We start from the raw sequence: 24,413 nt of genomic DNA on the forward strand, positions 1-24,413 counted from the left end.
TAGGGGTTGCACAAGAAGGCAACATTGGAGGAGTGCAGAAGTCTCGGAGGGTTGTAGGGCTGGAGAAAGTTACAGAGATAGGGAGGGGCAAGGCAATGGAGAGATTTGAAAACAAGGATGAGAATTTTAAATTTGAGGTGTTGCCAGACTGGGAGCCAATGTAGGTCAGCGAGAACAGGGGTGATGGGTGAACGGGACTTGGTGCCAGTTAGGATACAGGCGACAGAGTTTTGGATGAGCTCAAGTTTATGGAAGATGGGAGACCGGCCAGAAAAGTGTTAGAATAATCAAGTCCAGAAGTAACAAAGGCATGGATGAGGGGTTCAGCAGCAGATAAGCTGAGGCAGGGGCAGAGTCAGGCGATGTTACGGAGGTGCAAGTAGGTGGTTTTGGTGATGGTGTGGATATGTGATCGGAGCTCCTCTCGGTCAAATACGACACCAAGGTTGCGAACAGTATGGTTCACCCTTAGACAGTTGCCAGGGTGAGGGATGGAGTCGGTGGCTAGGGACTGAACACAATAGCTTTGGTCTTCCCAATATTTAGTTGGAGGACATTTCTGCTCATTCAGTACTGGATGCCGAACAAGCAGTCTGACAGTTTAGAGACAGTGGAGGGGTCGAGAGAGGTGGTGGTGAGGCCGAGCTGGGTGTCGTCAGCGTACTTGTGGAACCTGACGTGTTTTCGGATGGTGTCACTGAGGGGGAGCATGTAGATGAGAAATAGGGGGCCAAGGATAGATTCTTGGGGGACTCGAGGTAACGGAGCGGGAAGAGAAGCTATTGCTAGTGACTCTGTGGCTACGACTGATTAGATAAGAATGGACCCAGGTGAGTGCAGTCGCATCTGACTGGATGATGGAGGAGAGGCATTGGAGGAGGATGGTGTCGTCACCTGTGTCAAAGGCTGCAGACAGGTCGGGAAGAACAAGGAGGGATAGTTTACCACAGTCACACTCACACAGGATGTCATTTGTAACATAGACCTGTCAAATCTATGAATACAATTCAGCCCCAAAACATAACTGAAACTTCAAATAATTTTTTTTTTTAAATCACATTTTTAAAATAACTATAAATCACAAAATAACTATTTTAAACAATCATTTAAATTTTTGAAAAAATTAATTACAGTTTCTAACGGGGCTAAAAATAAACTTACCTTTAAAGTATTTAAAAATAATAAACCTGTGGAAAAAATGTTTTAATTTGACTTAATTCACCACTTACCTTGTTAAAAGCAGGCCTTGCGACTGCTTTTTATAAGCGTAGCTGCTGGAGACTTACACTCCCGGAAAAAAACGGAAGTTCCAGGCATACGCGCTGCCTCTCTGGTGCACGCGTTCGACCTCTGAACCCCTTCCTTCAAGGGAACGGAAGTTCTGGTTTCCCGCGCATGCACAGTGCATGCACAAAACCGGCACTTTAGTTGGGCCTACGCGTGAGTACCCAGCGCGTACTCACCCGTGGGGACCCGAAGTTCTGGCCCTATATAATCTGTTTTGGTGCTGTCCATTGAGGGGTAAATGTTGTCTCGAGCTCCCCTCCTCTTCCTTGAATAGTGCCATGAGACCTTTTACATTCACTTGTGAAAGCAGATGGGGCTTCAGTTTAATGTCTGATCTGAAAGACGGGAATGCTATTATATATGGTCCAAGTGGTTAAAAGTACGGCAGGCAGTTGTGGGGTGAAAGGGGGTTGGGTGCGGGGGGGAGGGTGGCGGGTAATGCACAAGATGCTGGAGTCAGAAGAATATAGAAAGTGTAGTTAGGAGTTGAAAAAGATTAGAAGGCCTAACATCAAAAAAGTCTGGGGTATTGAATAAATTTTTAGATTAATTAAAGGAGTAAGTCATGGCAGGAGAGCTCAGACCCGTGTTCTGCTCCTCCTGCTCTATGTGGGAAATCAGGGACGCTGCCAGTGTCCCTGGCGACCATGTGTGCGGGAAATGCATCCAGCTGCAGCTACTTGTAGACCGCATTGTGGCGCTCGAGCTGCGGGTGGATGAATTTTGGAGCATACGCGATGCTGAGAGGCTCGTGGATAGCACGTTTAGCGAGTTGTTCACGCCTCAGGGTAGGGCAGCACAGGGGGTGACCATCAGGCGGAGCAACAAAGGCAGGCAGGTAGTGCAGGGAACCCCTGCGGACATCCCCCTTTCAAACAAGTATACCGCTTTGGATACTGTTGAGGGGGATGACTCACCAGGGGAAGGCAGCAGCAGCCAACTTCCTGGCACTGGCGGTGCTCCTGCTGCCCAGGAAGGGGGGAAAAAGAGTGGGAGAGCAATAGTGGTAGGGGATTCTATAGTAAGGGGAACAAATAGGCGTTTCTGTGGCCGTAGACGTGAATCCAGGATGGTTTGTTGCCTCCCTGGTGCCAGGGTCAAGGATGTCACTGAGCGGCTGCAGGGCATTCTGGAGGGGGAGGGTGAACAGCCAGTGGTCGTGGTCCACATTGGTACCAACGACATAGGTAAAAAGAGGGATGAGGTCCTGCAGCAAGAATTTAGGGAGCTAGGTGAAGGATTAAAGAGCAGGACCTCAAGGGTTGTAATCTCTGGATTACTCCCAGTGCCACGTGCTAGTAAGTATAGAAATAGGAAGATAGAACAGATGAATGCGTGGCTAAAGGGATGGTGCAGGGGGGAGGGCTTTAGTTTCCTGGATCACTGGGTCTGCTTCTGGGAAAGGTGGGACTTGTACAAGTCGGACGGTTTACACCTGAATCAGAGGGGAACCAATATCCTTGCGGGGAGGTTTGCTAGCACTGCTGGGGGGGGTTTAAACTAACTTGGCAGGGGGATGGGGTACAGAGTGGAGCTATAGTAGGGGGTGATTTACAGCCAAATACAGAGGGGAAAACAAGTCAGCTGGGAAGGCAAAGCAAATATGTGAAGGCAAAAGAGAATATGGCAGGGCTGGAAGGCATTTATTTTAATGCAAGGAGTCTTGCAAATAAGGTGGATGAACTGAAGTTGTTGTTGAACACATGGGAGTACGATATTGTTGCTATCACGGAGACATGGTTGAGGGAGGGTCAGGACTGGCAGCTCAATATTCCGGGGTATAGAATCTTCAGGCGAGACAGAGGGGGGTGTAAAAGGGGAGGGGGTGTTGCAATATTAATTAAGGAGTCAATTACTGCTGTAAGGAGGGATGATATATTAGCGGGTTCCTCAAATGAGGCCATATGGGTAGAACTTAAAAACAAAAAGGGGGCAAGCACTTTGCTGGGAGTGTACTATAGGCCCCCAAACAGTCAGGGGGAGATAGAGGAACAGATATGTAGGCAAATCTCAGAAAAGTGCGAAAATAATAGGGTAATAATAGTGGGGGATTTCAACTTCCCCAATATAAATTGGGATAGTCAGAGTGTGAAAGGCTTAGAGGGTGCAGAATTCTTAAAGTGCATCCAGGAGAGCTTTTTGAGCCAACATGTAGAAAGTCCTACAAGAGAGGGGGCGGTACTGGACCTAATTCTGGGGAATGTAGCCGGGCAAGTGGTGGAAGTGTCAGTAGGAGAGCATTTTGGCGACAGTGACCACAATTCGGTGAGATTTAAGGTGGTCATGGAAAAAGACAAAGACGGCCCGGAAATAAGGGTTCTAAATTGGGGGAAGGCCGATTTTAATATGATAAGGCAGGATCTGGCCAAATTGGACTGGGAGCAGCTACTTATAGGAAAATCCGCATCAAAACAGTGGGAGACTTTCAGAAGGGAAATAGAGAGAGTACAACGCCAACATGTTCCTGTAAAGGTCAAGGGTGGGACCAACAAGCAAAGGGAACCTTGGATGACAAGGGATATACAAAAATGCATTAGAAATAAAAGGGGGGCTTTTGGCAGTTACAAAAGACTAAAGACGGAAGAAGCCCTAGAGGAGTATAAAAAATGCAGGGGCATACTTAAAAAAGAAATTAGGAGGGCGAGGAGGGGCCATGAAATAACACTGGCGAGCAAAATAAAGGAAAATCCTAAGATGTTTTATAAGTATATTAAGGGCAAGAGGATAACCAGGGAAAGGGTAGGGCCCATTAGGGACCAAAGTGGCAATCTGTGTGTAGAGCCAGATGATGTAGGCGGGGTTTTAAATGAATTTTTTGCATCTGTGTTCACTATGGAGAAAGACGATGCAGACATAGAAATCGGGCAAGGGGGCTGTGACATACTTGAACATATTAGCATCGAGAGGGAGGAGGTGCTAGTGGTTTTAGCAGGCCAAAAAGTGGATAAATCCCCAGGCCCAGACGAGATGTATCCCAGGCTGCTGTGGGAGGCAAAGGAGGAGATTGCAGGGGCTCTGACACAAATTTTCAGAACCTCTCTGGCCACAGGGGATGTACCAGAGGACTGGAGAACAGCTAACGTAGTACCATTATTCAAGAAGGGTAGCAGGGATAAACCAGGGAATTACAGGCCAGTGAGCCTAACATCTGTGGTAGGGAAATTATTGGAAAAAATTCTGAGGGACAAAATTAGTCTCCACTTGGAGAGGCAAGGATTAATCGGGGATAGTCAGCATGGCTTTGTCAAGGGTAAATCATGTCTGACAAATCTGATTGAATTTTTCGAGGGGGTGACTAGGGGGGTGGATGAGGGAAATGCTGTGGATGTGGTTTACATGGACTTCAGTAAAGCTTTTGACAAAGTCCCGCATAGGAGACTGGTCAAGAAGGTAAGAGCCCATGGGATCCAGGGTGCCTTGGCGCGTTGGATCCTAAACTGGCTGAGTGGCAGGAGGCAGAGGGTGATGGTCGAAGGTTGCTTTTGTGACTGGAAGCCTGTGTCCAGTGGGGTACCTCAGGGATCGGTGCTGGGTCCCTTATTGTTTGTGATCTACATAAATGATTTGGATGAGAATGTAAAAGGTATGATCAGTAAGTTCGCAGATGACACGAAAATTGGTGGGGTGGTAAATTGTGAGGAGGAAAGCCTCAGGCTACAGGACGATATAAACGGGTTGGTCAGATGGGCGGAAAAGTGGCAAATGGAATTTAACCCTGAAAAGTGCGAGGTGATGCATTTTGGACGGACAAATAAGGCAAGGGAATACACAATGAGTGGTAGGACCCTAGGAAGTACAGAGGGTCAGAGGGACCTTGGTGTACATGTACATAGATCCCTGAAGGCAGCGGAACAGGTAGATAAGGTGGTTAAAAAGGCATATGGGATACTTGCCTTCATTAGCCGAGGCATAGAATATAAGAGCAGGGAGGTTATGATGGAACTGTACAAAACGCTGGTGAGGCCACAGCTGGAGTACTGTGTGCAGTTCTGGTCGCCTCACTATAGGAAGGATGTGATTGCTTTGGAGAGGGTGCAGAGAAGATTCACCAGGATGTTACCTGGGATGGAGCGCCTCAGCTATGAAGAGAGGCTGGACAGGCTGGGGTTGTTTTCCTTGGAGCAAAGAAGGCTGAGGGGGGACCTGATTGAGGTGTACAAAATGATGAGGGGCATAGATCGGGTAGACAAAGAGGAACTTTTCCCCTTAGTAGGGGGGTCAATAACAAGGGGGCATAGATTCAGGGTAAGGGGCAGGAGATTTAGAGGGGATTTGAGGAGGAACTTTTTCACCCAGAGGGTGGTTGGAATGTGGAACTCAATGCCTGAAAGGGTGGTAGAGGCAGGAACCCTCACAACATTCAAGAAGCATTTGGATGAGCACTTGAAATGCCATTGCATACAAGGCTATGGACCAAATGCTGGAAAATGGGATTAGACTGGACAGGGATGGATGGGCGGCGCAGACACGATGGGCCGAAGGGCCTCTTTCTGTGCTGTAAAACTCTATGACTCTAATAATATAAAAGGAAATAGTAAGGACTTTATAACCATATGAAAAGTAAAAAAAAGTAGTTAGAGAAGCTAGGACTGCTCGGGGATGAAGAGGGGAACTGAATTTTAGAGTATTAAAGTATGGCAGAGATATTAAGTAAATACTAGTTGATTTCCCATGGCATTGTACATGGGAAGTCAAGACCAACTCTAATCTTTAGGAGAAGTGATGTTAGAGGGTGAGGGATATTTGTAAAAATTCTCATCTTTCCGTTATAAATTTCTATAGCTTTCGATATAGTGGAAACTGCATACGTAAACTTGTCACACTGTAATTATACCCTCCCACTGGTGTGGTGATACAGTCCCTTCACCCAAAGGAGGGTGTTATTATAGGGACAAGCTTTAATGGGCAGTTTCCATTACAAAAGTGAAAATAGGACTTAATAATGGAAAAATATTGACAGGAATTGAACTTGGGTGCAAGATTTTTGATGCAATGATTTTGCATTGGTTTTTACAAGTAATGATGGAAGAAAGAATATACGTACACTAGAGAAGGATACGGAACAATTGTTAGACATAACTGTTGAACAAGAATTAGTTATCTAAAAAAAATAGATAAGTCACTGGGCCAGGTAACAGAAGTCCAGTTAGTTTAGTGTTGGTTTCAGCGTCAGGAATGGGTAAATGCTTAGAATACATAATTTGAGATAAAATGAGGGAGTATTTACAAATACACGAGTTAATGAAGGACAGGCAAGTCATGTTTGACAAATTTAAGATTTTTTTTCTCAAGAAGTGATCGATTTGGATAAAAGAAATATAACAGATGTAGTTTATATGGATTTTTAGAAGGTGTTTGCGAACTTGTCTCAGAAGATGCTAATTATAAAAATTCTGGCATTTGCTACAAGACTAAGTTTGCAACATGGATAGAAAGTTGGTTGCCAGACAGGAAACCGAGTTAGGGTGAGGTGGAGTCGCTCAGATTTGAGTTGTGTATCCCAGGGGGTCAGTGCTGGGTCCACTTTTGTATATATAACACATATATATGTCCCTCTTGGACATAGGGAACACAAATTCAAAATTTGCTGAAAACCCAAAAGAAGGGGGTTGGCAACCAGTGGGAAGGGTTGTAAAAGATTCCAGGAAGACATCGATTAATTAGCAGAATGGATAGATAGGTGACTGATGCAACTTAATGTGGATAAGTATGAGGTAATACATTTTGGGAGTTAAAACCAGGAATGAGAGTATACAATCAATGGAAAGATGCTAAAGGGTGCGGAGGAACAGCAAGACCTAGGAACTGAAATGCATCATTTGATGTACAAGTATATGCAGATAAAATCATAAAAAGCCATAGGGAGCACATAGCATAGATTATTCAGGATTTTGCTAGGGGTAGGGAAACTATTATGAGGAAATTTGAAATGCTGGGACTATTTCAACTGGAGCAGGGAAAGTCAAGAGGAGATTTAAAGAGGTTTTAACATTTGTGAAGGATTTTGATAGAGTGAATAGAGAAAGACGATTTTCTCTGGTTGAGGAGTCCGTGAGAAGGGGATCATCAATTTAAAATTGTCACCCAATAGAGTGAGGAGAGAGATTCAGAGAAATTTCTTTGCAGAGTTGTTGGAGCATGAAATGCTTTGGCAGTGGGAGGAGTTCATGCCGAGACTATTGCATCTTTCAAGGGAAAATAGGATAAATATTTGATTCAAAGGAAGATGCACGGCTGTGAGGAGAGAACAAGGCAGTGGAATTAGTTTTGGATTGCTCTAGCAAAAAGCCAACGCAGACACAATGGGCCAAATGACCTCATTCTGTGCTGTGAACTGAAATGGTTGCATGGTTAAAGATTTATCTTTGAAAAACATACCAAATGTTTACAAAATATTTAGTTGGCTAAGCATTTTTAATGGATTGCAGTTGTTGTCCAGTTACTATTCAATACACTTTGAAATTGTTTGGAAATGATTGGTATACATATTTCACATGTAAATGCATGTTCTGCAAAATAGAGCATGTTATTCTTTGGATCATCTATGTAAGGATATTGAAAACATTTTTGTTTTTCAATTGTCTCAATTGAATCTTTGGACTGCTGGCTGATCCCAGGAAATCTCCTCGGGCCAACCAGTTTCATAAGTTTCAATTCATGTATTCGCCACCATGAATCAGTACTGAACCCTCTGATGAGTATAAGAGGGATAGAAAACTATGATTTATCATAATCTCTCTGCTTGTGTCTTTTTAGCAATCCTGTAGGTCAGGCTGTTATATAGAGTTGAAAGGAGACAGTTTTTTAAAATTCCTATTCTGTTGTGATGTATTAAATATTGCATATAACGCATATCTAATTGTTAGACTTTCTTAAATTTTCTTTTTACTTTTTTAGAAAATCAGTTGGTAATCTTGTTGGCTGATGTAAAGGCACCCTATTATAAGCCAAAACCAAAAGTGGTGTTACAGTGGAGGTGAGTAGCCATTTTGTAGTGCCTCTCTTGCTTTTATAGTTTTAAAGTACAGTGGTTGATCAAATAATTTTTTGTCCTTTTATTCCTTTCAGTGATCAAGTGATTACCAGTGTGGTACCAGGGGACTATGATGGAGACTCGCAAATGGACGTCCTCCTCACTCTTCATTCTAAGAAGGTTGATGACAACACAACCGCTGTTATCTTCTGGGGAAATAATCAAACATTAGGTAAACTTGTGCTCGTTACTAAATGTGCTTTGATTATTTTTTGTCAAAGAAATCATACTGTTCTACCAATATAAATCTTTTTCTATCTGATTACTGAAAGAAAAAGACTGATATGAGTAAGGTCTACCCCTTGTGAAATTGCCTCTTAAAGAATGCTTTTACAGTGTATTTCTGATAATATTTACACAAAATATTTAATTATATAATGCTTCAAATTAAGCAATGTAAATAACACCAAAGTGAGAATTTAGTGCCAAAATTTGAATTATCAGATACTTTGAATTTAGAGTAGACTGTTATTTGTTTCAAAAATAATGTTATTGTAGTCTTCATGTACAAACTCTGAACATCTAATTCTGCACTGGAACAATGATAATTCCAACAGAATCGTCTCAAATCGTGCCACCATTGAATGTTTCAATTTGGCAGGGGGTGGGGAGAAATAAATCTCACTATTTCTTAATATGAGTTAGAAAGACAAAGAACTGTCTTTCAGGATTTCAGGACGTCCCAAAGCACTTTACAGCCAATAAATTATTTTTTGAAGTGAGGCTATTCTAATTTAGGAAACACGGCAGCCAATTTGTGCACAGCAAGGTCCCACAAACAGCAATGAGATAATGGCCAGATAATCTGTTTTATTAATGCTGGCTGAGGGATAAATATTGGTTATGACACCAGGAAGAACTTCTTTGCTCTTCAAAATTGGGCCATGGAATCTTTTCCATCCACCTGAGAGGGCAGACTGTGCCTTGGTTTAATGTCTCATTCAAAAGGCAGCAGCTCCGACAGTGCAGCACTCCCTCAGTACTGCACTGGAGTGTCCGCCTAGATTTTGTGCTCAAGCCTCTAAAGTGGGACTTAAACCCACAAACTTCTGACTCAGAAGCGAGTGCGCTACCACTGAGCTACAGCTGACGTTATTAGGGGCCCATAGATTGTCACTATAGCTAGGCTCCTGTGACTGGACCGTTATAATTTTTTACCTTTCTGGATTTTATATCTTTTTAAAGCGTGTATAATTGTTCATTTCTAGCAAATCATGGTAAAACTCTATTATTGTACTGCATAAGAATTTTCATTCGCTAGTTGTATGTAAATTAATTGATCTTTTTATTCTTAGATCCAAAACTTTTTACCACTTTAAAACAGAGCTTTTTGGACGAACCACTAGTACTGGAGTAAGTACTCTGTCTGTTTTAACCTGTATTAGAATATGAGCAACTGTATAATGAGCAGTGCCATTTGATCTCTTCTGTTAACTTGTTTGCTTCTATTGGATGAGTTCCATCAACTCACAATCTAGTCACAGAGCAAAGTGATAGACAGAGATGATTGGTTAGAAAGATTTATTGGAGAGAAAATCAGGATATGAAAAAAAGATAATGCCAGATCATCATAAATATAGTGTGATGACATTAAATGCTAAAAATATTGAATAAATCTAATTTCTAAACAAAATGTGTGTTAAATGACTTGCATCTACATTGCATCTTTTACATGGAAATACATCCAAAGGCACTTCATGGAGGAATGAGTTGTAAAAAAATTGTAAATTTGAATGCAAAAGTAAAGAAAGACTTAAAGGAAAACTTACATTTATATAACGCCTTTCACGACCACCGGATGTCTCAAAGTGTTTTACAGCCAATTAAGTACTTTTGGAGTGTAGTCACTGTTGTAATGTGGGAAAAGTACACTATGATGTATTTGGAAGCCATAGATTAAAGCATATTTTATAACAAATTGCATTTGTATAGTGCTCCCTTCATACAGAAAGGCAGCAGAGTGCTAGTGAGGTGTTTCTTACTTATACCTTCTGCATTGATGAAAACCAAAAACCGTGTTTATGGGTGATGGGCCTGATGGCCTTTTCTTATGCTGAGTACTAACTTAACACGTATGTGACTATACATTTAAACTGGCTCAAGTGAACAGCTATTGTAATATTGATATTAAAAATTAACATCTGAAACAAGTAAATCATGAAGAAAAGAAATATAGTGTCTTTCACAACCTCAGGACATCCTAAAGCACTTTGCAGCCAAAGAAGTTCTTTGAAGTGTAGTCGCCATTGTAATGTAGGAAATGCGGCAGCCAGTTTGCACATAACAAGGTCGCACCATCAGCAATGTAATAATGACCAGGTAATCTGTTTGTATTGCTGCTTGAGGGATAAATATTTGTCAGGACACCAAGGAGAATGACCCTGCTCCTCTTCGAATAGTGCCATAGGATCTTTTACATCCACGTGTGAGGGCAGACAGGGCTTTGCTTTAGCATCTCATCTGAAAGACCTCCAACAATGCAGCACTGGAGTGTCGGCCTAGATTGTGTGCTCAAGTCTCTGGAGTGGAACTTGAGTCCATGACCTTCTGACTCAGAAATGAGAGTGCTACCAACTGAGCCTCGGCTGACGCATGATATTTATATACAGCGATTTACTTGTACTTCTTGCAATTTAGTATACTGTATGTCGCTGCTCATGATGCGGTCTCCTCTACATTGGGGAGACCAAACGCAGATTGGGCGACCGCTTTGCGGAACACCTCCATTCAGCCCATAAGGGTGACCCTGAGCTTCCGGTGACCTGTCACTTTAATTCTCTGCTTCACTCCCTCTCTGATCTCTCTGTCCTCGGCCTAATACATTGTTCCAATGAAGCTCAACGTAAGCTCGAGGAACAGCACCTCATCTTTCGATTAGGCACTTTACAGCCTGCTGGACTCAACATCGAGTTCAACAATTTCAGATAATAATCCCTGCCCCCATTTTTCATGCTGTATGATTTTTGCCACTCCCATTTGCAACATTTTATCTTTCCTGCCTCTTACAAAAGTACAGGATGTTCTTTCAATTCCTTCCTCCCAAGAGGACCTGCGGGAAGGAGGGAGGAGGACAGTAGGAATATGTTTGTGTGTGTGTGTGCTAGGCCGATGTAGCAGAGCCTGGTCTCCAATCGTCTTGGATCCCCTTGCCATTGGACCAAGACCTTGCTCTGTCAAGCCCGTGTGGTAGCTGGTGTGCAACGGCCACCCCACGTTAAAAGAATTCACACACAGGCATCTTCCACCCTTTAAAATGAAGTTCGGGACCTGGAATGTCAGGACCCTCATGGAGCGCACGTCAACCCAAGCACCCCACCCACCCACCCCTTCAACCACCGTCTGCCCCACCTGTGACAGAGACTGTAGGCCCCGCATTGGACTCATCAGTCACCTGCAAACTCATTTTTAATGTGGAAGCAAGTCATCCTCGGTTCCGAGGGACTGCCTAAGCGAGAGAGAGAAGAGATATAGAGAGTAGTCACACGTATTAATCCTACTAGACACACCATTGATCATGCTAACCACATAAAATGTTCTCTCATTCAGCAGAAAAGGGGTTAACTATCAAATGTACCTATGCTTATTCTTTAATATATGTTCAGATTTAAAATTCAGAATTTGCTATAAGAATATGCTGCAAAAGTGCTATATTTGCACTGTTGCTTCTCATAGTAATTCAGATGCCAATAAGGTAACTCAAATGTCACAAACAATCTTTTTTGAATACTCACCTGTTCCTATATAGAAGAGTGTGCTGGGCACTTGAAATGAGGTCTATACCAACGCACTGCTGGCTAATCTGCCACCAGACATTTTTTTGATGTTCTGCAACATTTTGTACAAAGTACAGTATTCAACAAAAGGATATCCTCACCTGACCCCATCAGCCTCCACGTTCAACGGATCATCCTCCGCCATTTCTGCCACCTACAGGGCGATGCCACCACCAAACACACATTCCACTTCTCTTTCAGCATTCCGAAGGGACCGTTTTTCCCACGACACCCTGGTCTATTCTTCAATTACCACCAACATCTGCTTCCCTTCCCATGCTAGCACAGGAGATGCAACACCTGCACTTTCATCTCCTCCCTTCCCACCAGTCTGGGGCCCTAAACAGTCCTTCCAGGTGAAACAGTGATTTATTTTGTACTTCGTTTAATTTAGTATAGTGTATTTGTTGCTCACGACACAGTCTCCTCTACATTGCGGGGACCAAATGCAAATTGGGTAATCACTTTGCTGAACACCTCCCCTCAATCCGCAATCCTGACCCTGAGCTTCCGGCCACTTGCCATTTTAATTCTCCGTCACACTCTGATCTCTGTCCTCAGTCTCCTACACTGTCCTAAAATAATTTACTTCCTCAGATAAAAATTGATGGAGGAGGTACTAAAAAAGCTGGCTGTACTTAGTCGATAAGTCACCAGGACTGGATGGGATGCATCCTTGGATGCTGAAGGAAGTAAGGGTGGAAATTGCAGAGATATTGGGCATAATCTTTCAATCCTCCTTAGATACAGGGTTGGTGCCAGAGGACTGGAGAATTGCAGATGTTACACCCTTGTTCAAAAAAGGGTGTAAGGATAAACCCAGCAACAACAGACCAGTCAGTTTAACCTCGGTAGTGGGGAAACTTTTAGAAACGATAATCCTGGACAAAATTATCAGCCACTTGGACAAGTGTGGACTATTTAAGGAAAGCCAACACTGATTTGTCAAAGACAAATAGTGTTTAACTAACTTGATTGACTTTTTTGATGAGGTAACAGAGAGGGTTGATGTGGTGTACATGGACTTCCAAAAGGCGTTTGATAAAGTGCAACATAATAGGCTTGCCAGCAAAATTGAAGTCCATGGAATAAAAGGGACAATGGCAGCATGGATACGAAACAGAGAGCAGCGGTGAACGGTTGTTTTTCAGACTGGAGGAAGGTACATGGTGGTGTTCCCCAGGGGTCGGTGCTAGGACCACTGCTTTTCTTGATATATATTAATGACATGGACTTGGGTGTACAGGCCACAATTTCAAAATTTGATGAGACAAAACTTGGAAGTATAGTAAACAGTGAGGAGGATAGTGACAGACTTCAAGAGGACACAGACAGGCTGGTGGAATGGGCGAACACGTGGCAGATCAAATTTAACACAGACAAGTGAGAAGTGATACATTTTGGTAGGAAGAACGAGGAGAGGCAATATAAACTAAAGGGTACAATTCTAAATGGGGTGCATGAACAGAGAGACCTGGGGGTGTATGTGCATAAATTGTTGAAGGTGGTCGGGTAGGTTGAGAAAGTGGTTAAAAAACCATACGGGATCCTGGGCTTCATAAATAGAGGCATAGAGTACAAAACCAAAGAAGTTATAATGAACCTTTATAAAACACTGGTTCGGCCTCAACTGAAGTATTGTGTCCAATTCTGGGCACCGCACTTTAAAAAGGATGTGAAATCCTTTGAGAGGGTACATAAAAGATTTACAAGAATGGTTCCATGGATGAGGGACTTCAGTTACGTGGATAGACTGGAGAAGCTGGGGTTGTTCTCCTTCGAGCAGAGAAAGTTGAGAAGCGATTTGATAGAGGTGTTCAAAATCGTGAGGGGTATAGACAGAGTAGATAGAGAGAAACTGTTCCCAGCGGACACAGATTTAAGGTGATTGGCAGAAGAACCAAAGGCGACATGAGGAAAAACTTTTTTACAATCATTCAATTGTGGCTCTCAAAAGAGAATTGGATACGTACCTGAAGGAAAGAAAATTTGCAAGGCTATGGGGAAAGGGCAGGGGAGTGGGACTAGCTGAAGTGCTCTTAGAGAGCTGGCACGGGCTAGATGGGCCGAATGACCTCCTTCTGTGTTGTAACCATTCTATGATTCGATAATTATTAAATTTACCAATAAAATGAATTATTTTGTGTTCGATATCCCTGCAAGACCCCTTTTCCGCAAATGCCTGCTCCCTTTTGTCTGGGGCCTGGGACTTGTTCTGCTTTAGTCCGGGTAGGAAATTTCATCTTGAAATCACCAGCGTGGGGCAACTTAGGATTTCCAGCCTCCGGGGAAATGATGGGAGTTGTGTTTTTCACCCGACTGCTGTGGACCTACATACCTAGAGTGCATCACATGATAATCAGATAGAAAAAGATCCTTCAACTGTGCCATAACCTTCCAGCTTCTGTTGATAATTTATTTGTGAGAAAGACGGATGCATTGTGGGAGTTGAATGCCAATGCCCAGAGTGCACCACCATAACTTGTCACCTGGCTTTCAGGAAGAAAGTTTACAAAATAATGTTGAGGTGCAAGCAGTGGAAATCACTTTTTTACAGCATTTTACTAAGCCCTTATAACTGGGGGAAAAAAATTAAAATTTGGCTTAAGGTAATTTCAGAAGTTGCAGGTCACTTGCCTCTCAGCTTTTTATAGTGCCATGTGGTTGATCTGTGGGATAAGCCATTGACCGTGCTGTTCGAGGCCCCTGGTTCATCATTGACCTTGGTACGCCATTAACAGATCGACAGGGCAAATATAGTGCAACATGAACGGGGAACTAAAATGTCCAATTAACGGCATTCATTGCCAAACACATTTTCTGACATTCAGGCCTAAACTTGTTATTAAAGAAACATCTGAGAGTTAATTGATAGGTAAGTTCCACATATACAAAGGAAATGCCAATCTTGTTACCTGCTAAAAATGAATTTGAACTTTAAGGAGAAAGTTACTCAGCTTTGAAATACTAGAATCTTAATCAGCTAGTGATCCTTGTGGACTGGGAGCAACTTGAAACAGAGTGAATACTGGTTAAATTATCTTACCAAAGAAGCCATTTTAATTCCAATATTTATACACTTGAATTAATACATTGTTGCATTTGTGAAGCTGAATAAATTGGATTATTTGATGAAATGGAACCCTATATGAATCTGCAATAAAGAGGGAAGATGTTGCTATTATCAAATGTAAATGGCTTATTGTTTCTTGATTGATTGCTATGATGGGGATGTAATTTTACAGGATTTTTATAGTTTATATTTTTATTATAATGTAACAGTGCATTACAAAGTCAAATTATGTATTTAAATCTGTCGAAAATAAAGATGGTTTATGTAGTGTATGTATCCGTCTACCTTTTAAGAAAACCATTGTATGTAACCGTTCACCTTTAAGAGAACTATTTTAGGTGTGGCACTACTTTGTTGGCTTCTGTATACTGTAATACCGACGGTGACCACACCGGTATATAAGTGCTGCGTCAGGATTTATTTGGCAGATTCGCCCTGACCTTCGAATAGTAAAGTCCTGTTTTAAGTTACTCTGGTAGTCTGTGTATTAATTAACTAAACAACTCACAGACTTACAGTGGCGACGAGTCCGATCGTACCCTGCGGCAACAATACTTCCGAAGCAGTTAACGAGCGTCGAGAAGAGGCAACCGCCCTCGTCGTTCTGCTGGGAGAAAACTCGAGGCTGCAGAACTAGAAAGGAAGAAGAAGTTAGAGACAAAGACTTCCATCAGCAACAGGCACTGACTGTCCCTTCTGCCACGGTGAGGAGTGAGCCGATCAGCACGAGAAGCAAGGCGGCCACGGTGACTGTGAGTCAGGGAAAGTAAAAAGAATAACCGGAGGATAAGGGCGGTGCACTCGACCACGGTCGAGGGGGAAAGGAGCCGGACAGAAGTCGCGTCCAGAGGCGCTGAGACAGGGGCAGCGTGGAGCAAGGAAGCCGCGGTACAGACAGGCTGGGGGACGCAACGGCGTCGTGAGACAGCTAGACCGCGACCGGCGAAAAAGGCCGGGCAGCGACCGACGCCACGAAGCGCTGCGACCAGGAGTGTAGGCGCGGGAAGAGATAAACTCAGCCGCAGCCGGGGAGGGAAGCACCGGACTGCGAGAGGGCTGGGAGGCGCGATTGGGAGCCGAGTGAGCGGGAGAGGCAGAGCCGACCAAGGGGAACCGAGCGAGAGCCAGCCCAGCGGCTGAAACTGTTCGCCGTCAACGGGGTGTACCCAGTGCCGGTTGCCCTGCCGAGAAAAGGGAAAGCCCTGAAGCCGACGCGCAGGCTGTGAACCTGAAAGCCAGCGGCCGTCGCCCGTGGGGAAAGTGTACCCCTCCCGCTAGGGAAGAAACGCGGGAAGCCGCCATTAGGCGGGGAAGAAGACAGAAGCGGGAAACCGCCATTGAAGTGGGCGGGGAGAGAAGATAAGCGCGGGAAACCGCCATTTTCGCGGGAACCGCCATCTTGGAAAAAAAAAATAAAAGAAAATTTAAAGAAATAATTCGTGGTGTTATCAGGAAGAGAGGAAGATGCCTAAGCATGGTAACATCAACGATTTTAATTCCGAGGTAGAAGACTGGGCCACGTATGTGGAACGCATTGAGATCTATTGTGAGGCCAATAAAATAGAAGAAGATGACAAAGCTATAACCTTGCTAAACTCGATGGGCGCGAAGACATACGGGCTCTTGAAGCATCTACTAGCACCAGCTAAACCGGCGGATCAGACTTTCGATGATATTGTGACTGTTCTGAAGGATCACTTGAACCCCACACCATTGATGTTGGCGGAACGATTCAAATTCTATGCGAGAACGCAAAGGAAAGACGAAAGCAACGCAGAATACTTGGTCGAACTGCGTAGACTAGCGAAACACTGCCAGTTTGGAGGGAATCTGACAGAGGCATTGCGAGACAAGTTCGTGTGCGGGTTGTCAAAGGAAGGAACGCAAAAGTGACTACTCGAAGAGAACGACCTTACACTTGACAGGGCTGTCCTTATTGCAGCATCGCACGAAGCCGCAGCGAAGGGAACTGCGGAAATGCAGCTAAAGGCAGCGGCACTCCGTGTGGATCAAATTACCTCGAGTACAACAAAATGCTATCGTTGTGGGAAGACAACACACGACCAGAACCAATGCTGGTTTAAGAACCAGGAATGTAGGAAATGTGGCAAACTGGGTCACATAGCTAAGGTATGCCGGTCAGGGAAGAAGACCAACAACCAAAGGAAGCCATCACAGGAAAAGTACAACAAGGTACACAAGGTGGCTGAGAAGAGTTCAGACGAACAGAATTCGGACTCAGACCCAAACAGCCAGGAGCTGGGCAGTCTGAGAATTCACAATGTGAGTAAGGAAGCTGACCTACAAACTATCTGGGTCATGCTAAAAATAGCTGGAGTCCAAGTGAAAATGGAGTTGGACACTGGATCAGCTCTATCAGTCATAAATCGAAGGGATTACCACCGGCTATTCTCACATATACCCTTAAGAGATACCAAGTTCGTATTGCAGACATACACGGGGCATAAAGTATACCCCATGGGGAAGGTAAGAGTCAAGGTGAGAGATGGGGGTAAAGAACACCCAAGAATGAACTTATACGTACTACCTGAGGGAGGACCACCACTTCTGGGACGGGAGTGGATCAAGAAAATAGACATGGAATGGCACTATCTGTCTGCACCGAGTCCTCACTCGTTATGGCTTTTAATCAGCTCAGATTCTGAAACGGATGACGATAAGACCAACCCAAATATGAAAGACAAGGCTAAAATGGACTTGCCGACTAAGGTTGGAAGAACGAAGGCATGCATAAAGGCTTATGCTCCAGAGAAGAGCAAAGTTTCAGAACAGAACTCCACCGAACAACGACAACATAGTTTGACAGAGAATTCTGAGTCTGTTCAGTTTACGGACATATCCATGACTGACGAACACCGAGCTCGGACTCAACTTTATTTCAAATTACGACAGCAAGTAGAACAAGTGAGTTACCGTCTCGAACAAGAGATGAAAACAATGAAAAAGTTCTATGACACCGAATGGGAGAATCTGGAAAGACAACAGAAGCAGCTAGCTCAAGCAGAGAGCGACCATAGAGCCATTGTGACCAATTACCGATCACACCTCCCTTATGCTGTTCAGGAGTTAGAATATTTGCAGGAAGGAGCAAATGAAGAGGAATCTTCAGGAAGCCAGGATTTTATTCCCGTTCTTCTCTACGACTCCTTACAAGCAGAGTTTGAGAAGTTGAAGGAACAGTATGAACAGGCCCAGGCTACAATCCTGGAGGGGATTAACTCGGCAACCTCCGAAAAGCTAGTTTCAGTAGAAGCATATGAGCAAGAAGTCCAAAGGCTGCAGGAAATTCTTGATGAGCTCAAGGCCAAGACAGACTCATCGGTAGAAGTTCCATCCATAGATGAGAAATTAGAGGTGAAAGACATGGCAGAACATGAAAGACAAGATGTCCAAGAACTCAAAAATATTGAAGGAAACCCAAGACAAATATGAGGCGGCAATGACCGAGGTTCAACAACTTGAACAGATTCAACTGGGAATCCTTTCAGTGGAAGAAAAGGAAACTGTAAGAAACAGAGACTGTAAGAATGGCCCCTGAACATGAGCTAGAGAGCATCAAGGCGCAACTTCTCCGAGCGCTGAAAGCCAAAGTACAAGAGGAAAAGAAGGTGAAAGCATTGGAGGAAAAGGTGGATGAAATGGAGAAGACTCTGATCCACAGTGTTCCCGTGGAAGAGTTAACGGTCAGCCAACTCCTTCATATGCTGAGGGACAAGACTCTGCAATGGGAACAATCTGAACACGAGCTTCAATCTTCAAAGGGAAGGAGTTCGGAGCTCTCAAAAGTTATGGAAATAGCTGAGGTTGCAACACAGATTTTACTGGGATGCCAAAAGTACGCTGAATCACGTCTATGTGAACAACAGAATGTTGAAACAGCTGCTCCAGTAGAAGGATTGAATAGCCCGATCAATCAATCCCCGATGGAAGGGGAAGTATTGAAATCACAAATGAGGTCATTAGTGAAGGATTTGCAGGAAACCCAGGAAGAGCGGGATGAATATGAACGCATGAAGAAGTCTCTTCAGGAAAGATGTCTAGGGAGGGAACAACAGTCGGCTAACGTCCAGTTGGGTAAGGAAGAAGTAGCAGGCCCTCTCGCTAGACTAGTTCAGGACGACACCGAATATTACCATGACCTGTTGAGTGACACGGAATATTACGAGGACTTGGTCTGCCCAGCTTGTGATGAAAACTCCCAAAGTGCAGAAATCAGGATGAAGCACTTAAAGTCTAAGGAACATAGGGAGATGGTGGCGCTACAGCTGGCAGCTGATAAGGGAGCCCCGAGAGTCTCCAAGAAGCAGAAAAGAAAAAGACGAAGCAGAAGGTGATAACCATCTAAATCATTATCACTTCTACCAGATCATGTACGTGGGCCCTACGAAGGGAGCCAAATCAGTTGGCAAGTAGGAAAAATTACCAAGGCAGTCCAGCTGTTTGTAAAAGTCAGCACTGCTGGTTCAGCAGGATGGAAGTTCAAGCTGTTAAGTCAAGGGAAAGACTATTGGATGAGTCACGCTAGCAATGTGAACCGGCTACACCACAGAGATGTTGTTTGGACTGAGTCAAGACCAGAGACTGAATCTGTGAACTGTTCCCGCAGAGACTGAATCTGTAAACTGTTTCCCGCATAGATTATACCTGTGAATTGTTTTACATGAAGTTGAATATATGTTATGTTTAATGGGGGACTAAGTATGTTGTAAGCTAAAAAGGGAGGATTGTAGTGTATGTATCCGTCTACCTTTAAGAAAACCATTGTATGTAACCGTTCACCTTTAAGAGAACTATTTTAGGTGTGGCACTACTTTGTTGGCTTCTGTATACTGTAATACCGACGGTGACCACACCTTCGATCTAGTTCCTTTTCTCTCCAGTTTTGAAGAAGGGTCAAACCCGAAACGTCAACTCAAATTTCTCTCCACGGATGTTGCCTGACTTGCTGAGTTTTTCCAGCATTTTCTGTTGTTATTCCGGTATATAAGTGCTGCGTCAGGATTTATTTGGCAGATTCGCCCTGACCTTCGAATAGTAAAGTCCTGTTTTAAGTTACTCTGGTAGTCTGTGTATTAATTAACTAAACAACTCACAGACTTTACAGTTTATCTCTATCAAAATATGTTAACAAGGCTTTGCTTTTGTTTTGTTCCCTTCAGAGGCATGTTTGTTAGGCAAAAAGCAAATATCATAAAATACTTTCCTAGACAAAAATGAGTTCAGTTAGTGGAAAGTTGTAGAATTACAGGTCTTGGCTGTTTTAGAAAACAGTTATCTGTTAAAGAGGAGCATCTCACCACTGCTTAAATCATTTGACATTGTCCAGAACAAAATCTGCTTATAACTATCAATTTGCATAAAATTAAGTAGAATGAAGAAAGTTGTATATTCTGATTATAAATACATTCCCCATTTGTGCAGTTTTCATTAGAGAATAATGTTCCGTAAATCATTTTTCCCCCACAAGTTGCAGTATCTGTTCACCAAATGCTCAAACGATGAAGGTATTTTAGTTCTGAGAGTTTCTTCATACTTGGCATAAGAATTTGGGGTGAGGGCTGGGGGAATCAATCTGTGGGCCATACCAATTGGAGCTGGCATTCTGTATTACATCAGGTACAAAACATGGTCGCAATAGTCAGAAGGTCATGGACTCAAGTTCCACTCCAGAGACTTGAGCACACAGTCTCCAAAAATCGGAACTCTCCACCCACAGAGGCCCTTCTCCCGGGCAGCCGTCCGATCTGTCAAGAGCTTTCTTGACAGATCGGAAATGCCGGTTTCCAGCGCTTGCGCAGTGCATGCCTGAAACCGGCATTTCCGATGTCCCTACGGGTGAGTACACAGCGCGTACTCACCCATAGGGATCGGAATTTCTGCCTCAATGTTTTCTTAGGTAAGGGATATGGAACCGGCAGCTAAATGGAATTAAGATACAGATCAGCCATGATTGAATTGAATGGTGGAACAAGCTCGAGGGGGTGAATGGCCTACTCCTGTTTATCTGTTTCTATGCTTCTACTTTACCTTCTTTAAGAAACAGTACATTTCCTTCTTTTTACGATGAGGAAATCAGTTTTACTGCCTAACGGCGTAAATGTGAAAGGAGCTGTGCTGATCAAAATTTCATTTAATGTCATTGAAAGTGTTGGTCATTTGATCTTTTAAATTAGGTTTGTCTAAACTTGCATTTATTCCCTTTCAGTTTTAATGGTGATATGATACCTGATATATTTGGAACCGTCAAAGGGAATCTAAAACCACAGATATGCTCATTGATTGGAAGGTAGGCACCAGTATTCACACTGCATTCTATAGAATTAGTTAAAATTTTAAAGAAATTTACCAGTTATTTCCCAACTCGTAAACCACCTGAAGGAAGTTTACTTTTTAGATGAAATTCTGTTTGTATATTTGTGGTTCTCTTAATTTGAATAAATATTTCATTACATTCCTGGGTATTTCATTAATCAAGCCATTAAATCTCACATTAAGGCATTAATTATTGAGGTGAAAAAGGAATTTAATTCTCTGGGTAGACTGACATTTAATACAGTACGTAAAATGATTTTTATTATACTGAATCCAAGTTTCAGCTACATAATACCCACGGATTATAAATTGAATATACTTTGGGTCTTTAAATCTGTCATCTTCTAAGATATTGGAGAAAATTGACATGACCTGTTTGTTAGGGAAATAAATGGTTTGTGACTGAGTACTTTAGAAGAAAACCTATTACAGTGTATTCTCATTTGTCAGAGTGTTGTGCTTTTGTTATTACAAAGAATTGAAAACTTATCTCCAGAGTGCATTTCACTGTCAGCACTGTTATATTTCTGGATGCTATGGCCATCGGGTTGCCAACTCTAGTTGGACCCATTTCTGGAGGTTCTGTCACATGACATTCATTCACATGACATTCGCTGCAGCCTGCAAATGTTATTGCATTTAATTAATTTGATAAATGTTCTCTTAAATTTACACTACAACACAGGGAGACCGGTAGCAAATTGTGTTTCAGGGTGCAAATGCACAAGTTGGTCTTGACAAATTGACCACTGCCCAGGCACAATGTGTTAGTGTCATTACATCATGGCATTATCACAGACCGACAGGCATGTACTAATGTGTTTAAAATGTGGGTGCGCGGGAGAGTTGGGAGGTGTGTTTCAAATCTATGAAGATCAAACTTCTGCTGGTACAGTGCTTTTACTGGCCACAGTTGGGCCAGTGATGGGCACTTTCTGGCAAACCTTCAAATTTCTGCTTGAAGAAATTGATTTTCTGGCATTTGCTCACTCGTTCTAATTCTGTAATCGCCTGAAGTCATAATGTATCAGTATTATTAACGATCAAGCCTGCATCATTACTTATCAAGCTACCCAGCAGTTATCTGCATCAGCCCCTCAACTGAACAGTGCTGAACATTGACTTTCTTTGTCTTGTACCATCAGCTGGTGGCTCAGCTGAAATTTACTGTTCAGGGCCATATTCTCCTTAGACAGTTTCTCCAGTTTTCTGGTTTGCTTCCTGCTGACTTTGATATCTAATTTACAAGCCAAAAGAAATCCTGCATTCAGTATATTGATCGTGCCAGTACAACAAATTATTAGCCTGTACAATATTGCTGTTTTGCTCTCAAGCCTCAGTTTAAGTCCATATAAACTACATCCATAGACCTTCTCCTGTCTACTACTTTAGTAACTTCCTCAAAAAATGGAATTAGGTTCGTTAGACATGACCTATCCTTTACATATCCATTATATGGTTAGAATGTGGGATTCACTACCACAAGGAGTAGTTGAAGCAACTAACACAGATGCATTTAAGGGGAAGCTAGATAAACAAGAGGGAGAAAGGAATAGAAGAATATGTTAATACGGTTGGATGATGAAGGGTGGGAGGAGGCTCGTGTGGAGCATAAACACCAGCATGGACCAGTCGGACCAAATGGCCTGCTGCTGTGCAGTAATTATTATGTAATACGATGTAAGAATGTAAAATCCATAATCTTAATTGAGCAGCAGTTACAAAAGCTGAGATTTTGCTTACCTCAGCGGGTCCAGTGCAGCTGGTGTTGGTGGGGGGTTGCGGCCCCACTGCTGGCTCCATCCTGCGGCCTAAAATTAACTTGCCTCAATGGGGATTGTTAAGCCCGTCCAGCGCATTTCCTGTCCCAATTAGATGGAGCGGATCTGATGACGTCATTCATGACGCGTCTTGAGTCAGTTTCCTTAAAGGGACCATGGCCACCTTACTTTTGATGTTTGTGCTGTCAGTGTTCTAAAGCACTGAAGTGCTACAAACACTGACAATCACTGCACAGAGGTGCAGGGCTGCACCCAGGTTCTCCCATGACTCCTCCATATACCTATGGCGGGAGTCAGCACACAGGGAGGTCCTCTTCCCTTTTGATGGGCGGAAGAGACCTCCCCAGGAGACCAAGACAGCCTGGTTGCACATTGCAGAGGAGGTCACAAGCAGGGATGTCATCAGGAGGAACTGGGTGCAGTTCCCGACCCGCTGTCAAAAATCAAATTTCCCAACCGACCCGCCACTGATGCTGCCTGCTGACCACCCCCGCCCCCCCTCTGGAAAATTCCAGCCAAAGTTTCTGTGCAGTGATGCTTTTCTTAATAATTATCACTGTTTGCAAAGTTAAGAATAATAAAAAGAAACCTTTCTCAGGATTAAAAAGCAATACCAAGTTTCCTAGTTTATATAATTATTAATTCTAACTTTGGTAAATCTATACGCTTTACTGTGCTCTTTACAGCTTGATAATATTTAGCAGCCTACTATTCGAGTTGACATCACTGACATTCAGCTCAGTTCTCCAAATTACTTGAAATAATCTCAATACCAAATTTCAAATTAACTATACTCGCATTCGATTAAAACAGCATCAGAGCTTTTATTTTCTTCACTGCTGATTTTATGTGTGTGTGTGTTCTTTGTAATTTGTAGAGGTTTATGTAAATGGGTTTATTTGTACGTATATTTTATATGTTTTGAACAAATACCTGCTTCAGTAGAAAGACAACATATTCTAGGAATCCTAGATATATATTTTAATCTTCATAAAAGCAGCCCAGAACTGAGTAAACATTTATGGAAGATATTACAAATGTTCAAATTGTTTTCTTTAGTGAGTTGGATGAAACCACTCTGAAATTTCTTGTTTCAATTCCAGCAAACTGATGGAACCTGGGCTATTTGTCCT

At 43.0% G+C, this 24,413-nt stretch overlaps 1 protein-coding gene across 1 annotated transcript in view; it reads left to right on the forward strand.

The window, feature by feature from the left end:
• Window positions 1-24,413, forward strand: part of itfg1 (integrin alpha FG-GAP repeat containing 1) — a 215,720-nt gene that overhangs the window by 10,794 nt on the left and 180,513 nt on the right. The window contains exons 2-5 of the mRNA XM_085991513.1: window positions 8,185-8,263; window positions 8,356-8,492; window positions 9,616-9,673; window positions 21,393-21,473. Of these exons, the coding sequence (XP_085847639.1) occupies window positions 8,185-8,263; window positions 8,356-8,492; window positions 9,616-9,673; window positions 21,393-21,473 (355 nt within the window). The remainder of the gene's footprint in view (window positions 1-8,184; window positions 8,264-8,355; window positions 8,493-9,615; window positions 9,674-21,392; window positions 21,474-24,413) is intronic.

Source organism: Somniosus microcephalus, chromosome 6 (genome assembly GCF_052327205.1).
Source record: "Somniosus microcephalus isolate GS21.2 chromosome 6, FLI_Smic_1.0, whole genome shotgun sequence".
Lineage (NCBI taxonomy): Eukaryota > Metazoa > Chordata > Chondrichthyes > Squaliformes > Somniosidae > Somniosus > Somniosus microcephalus.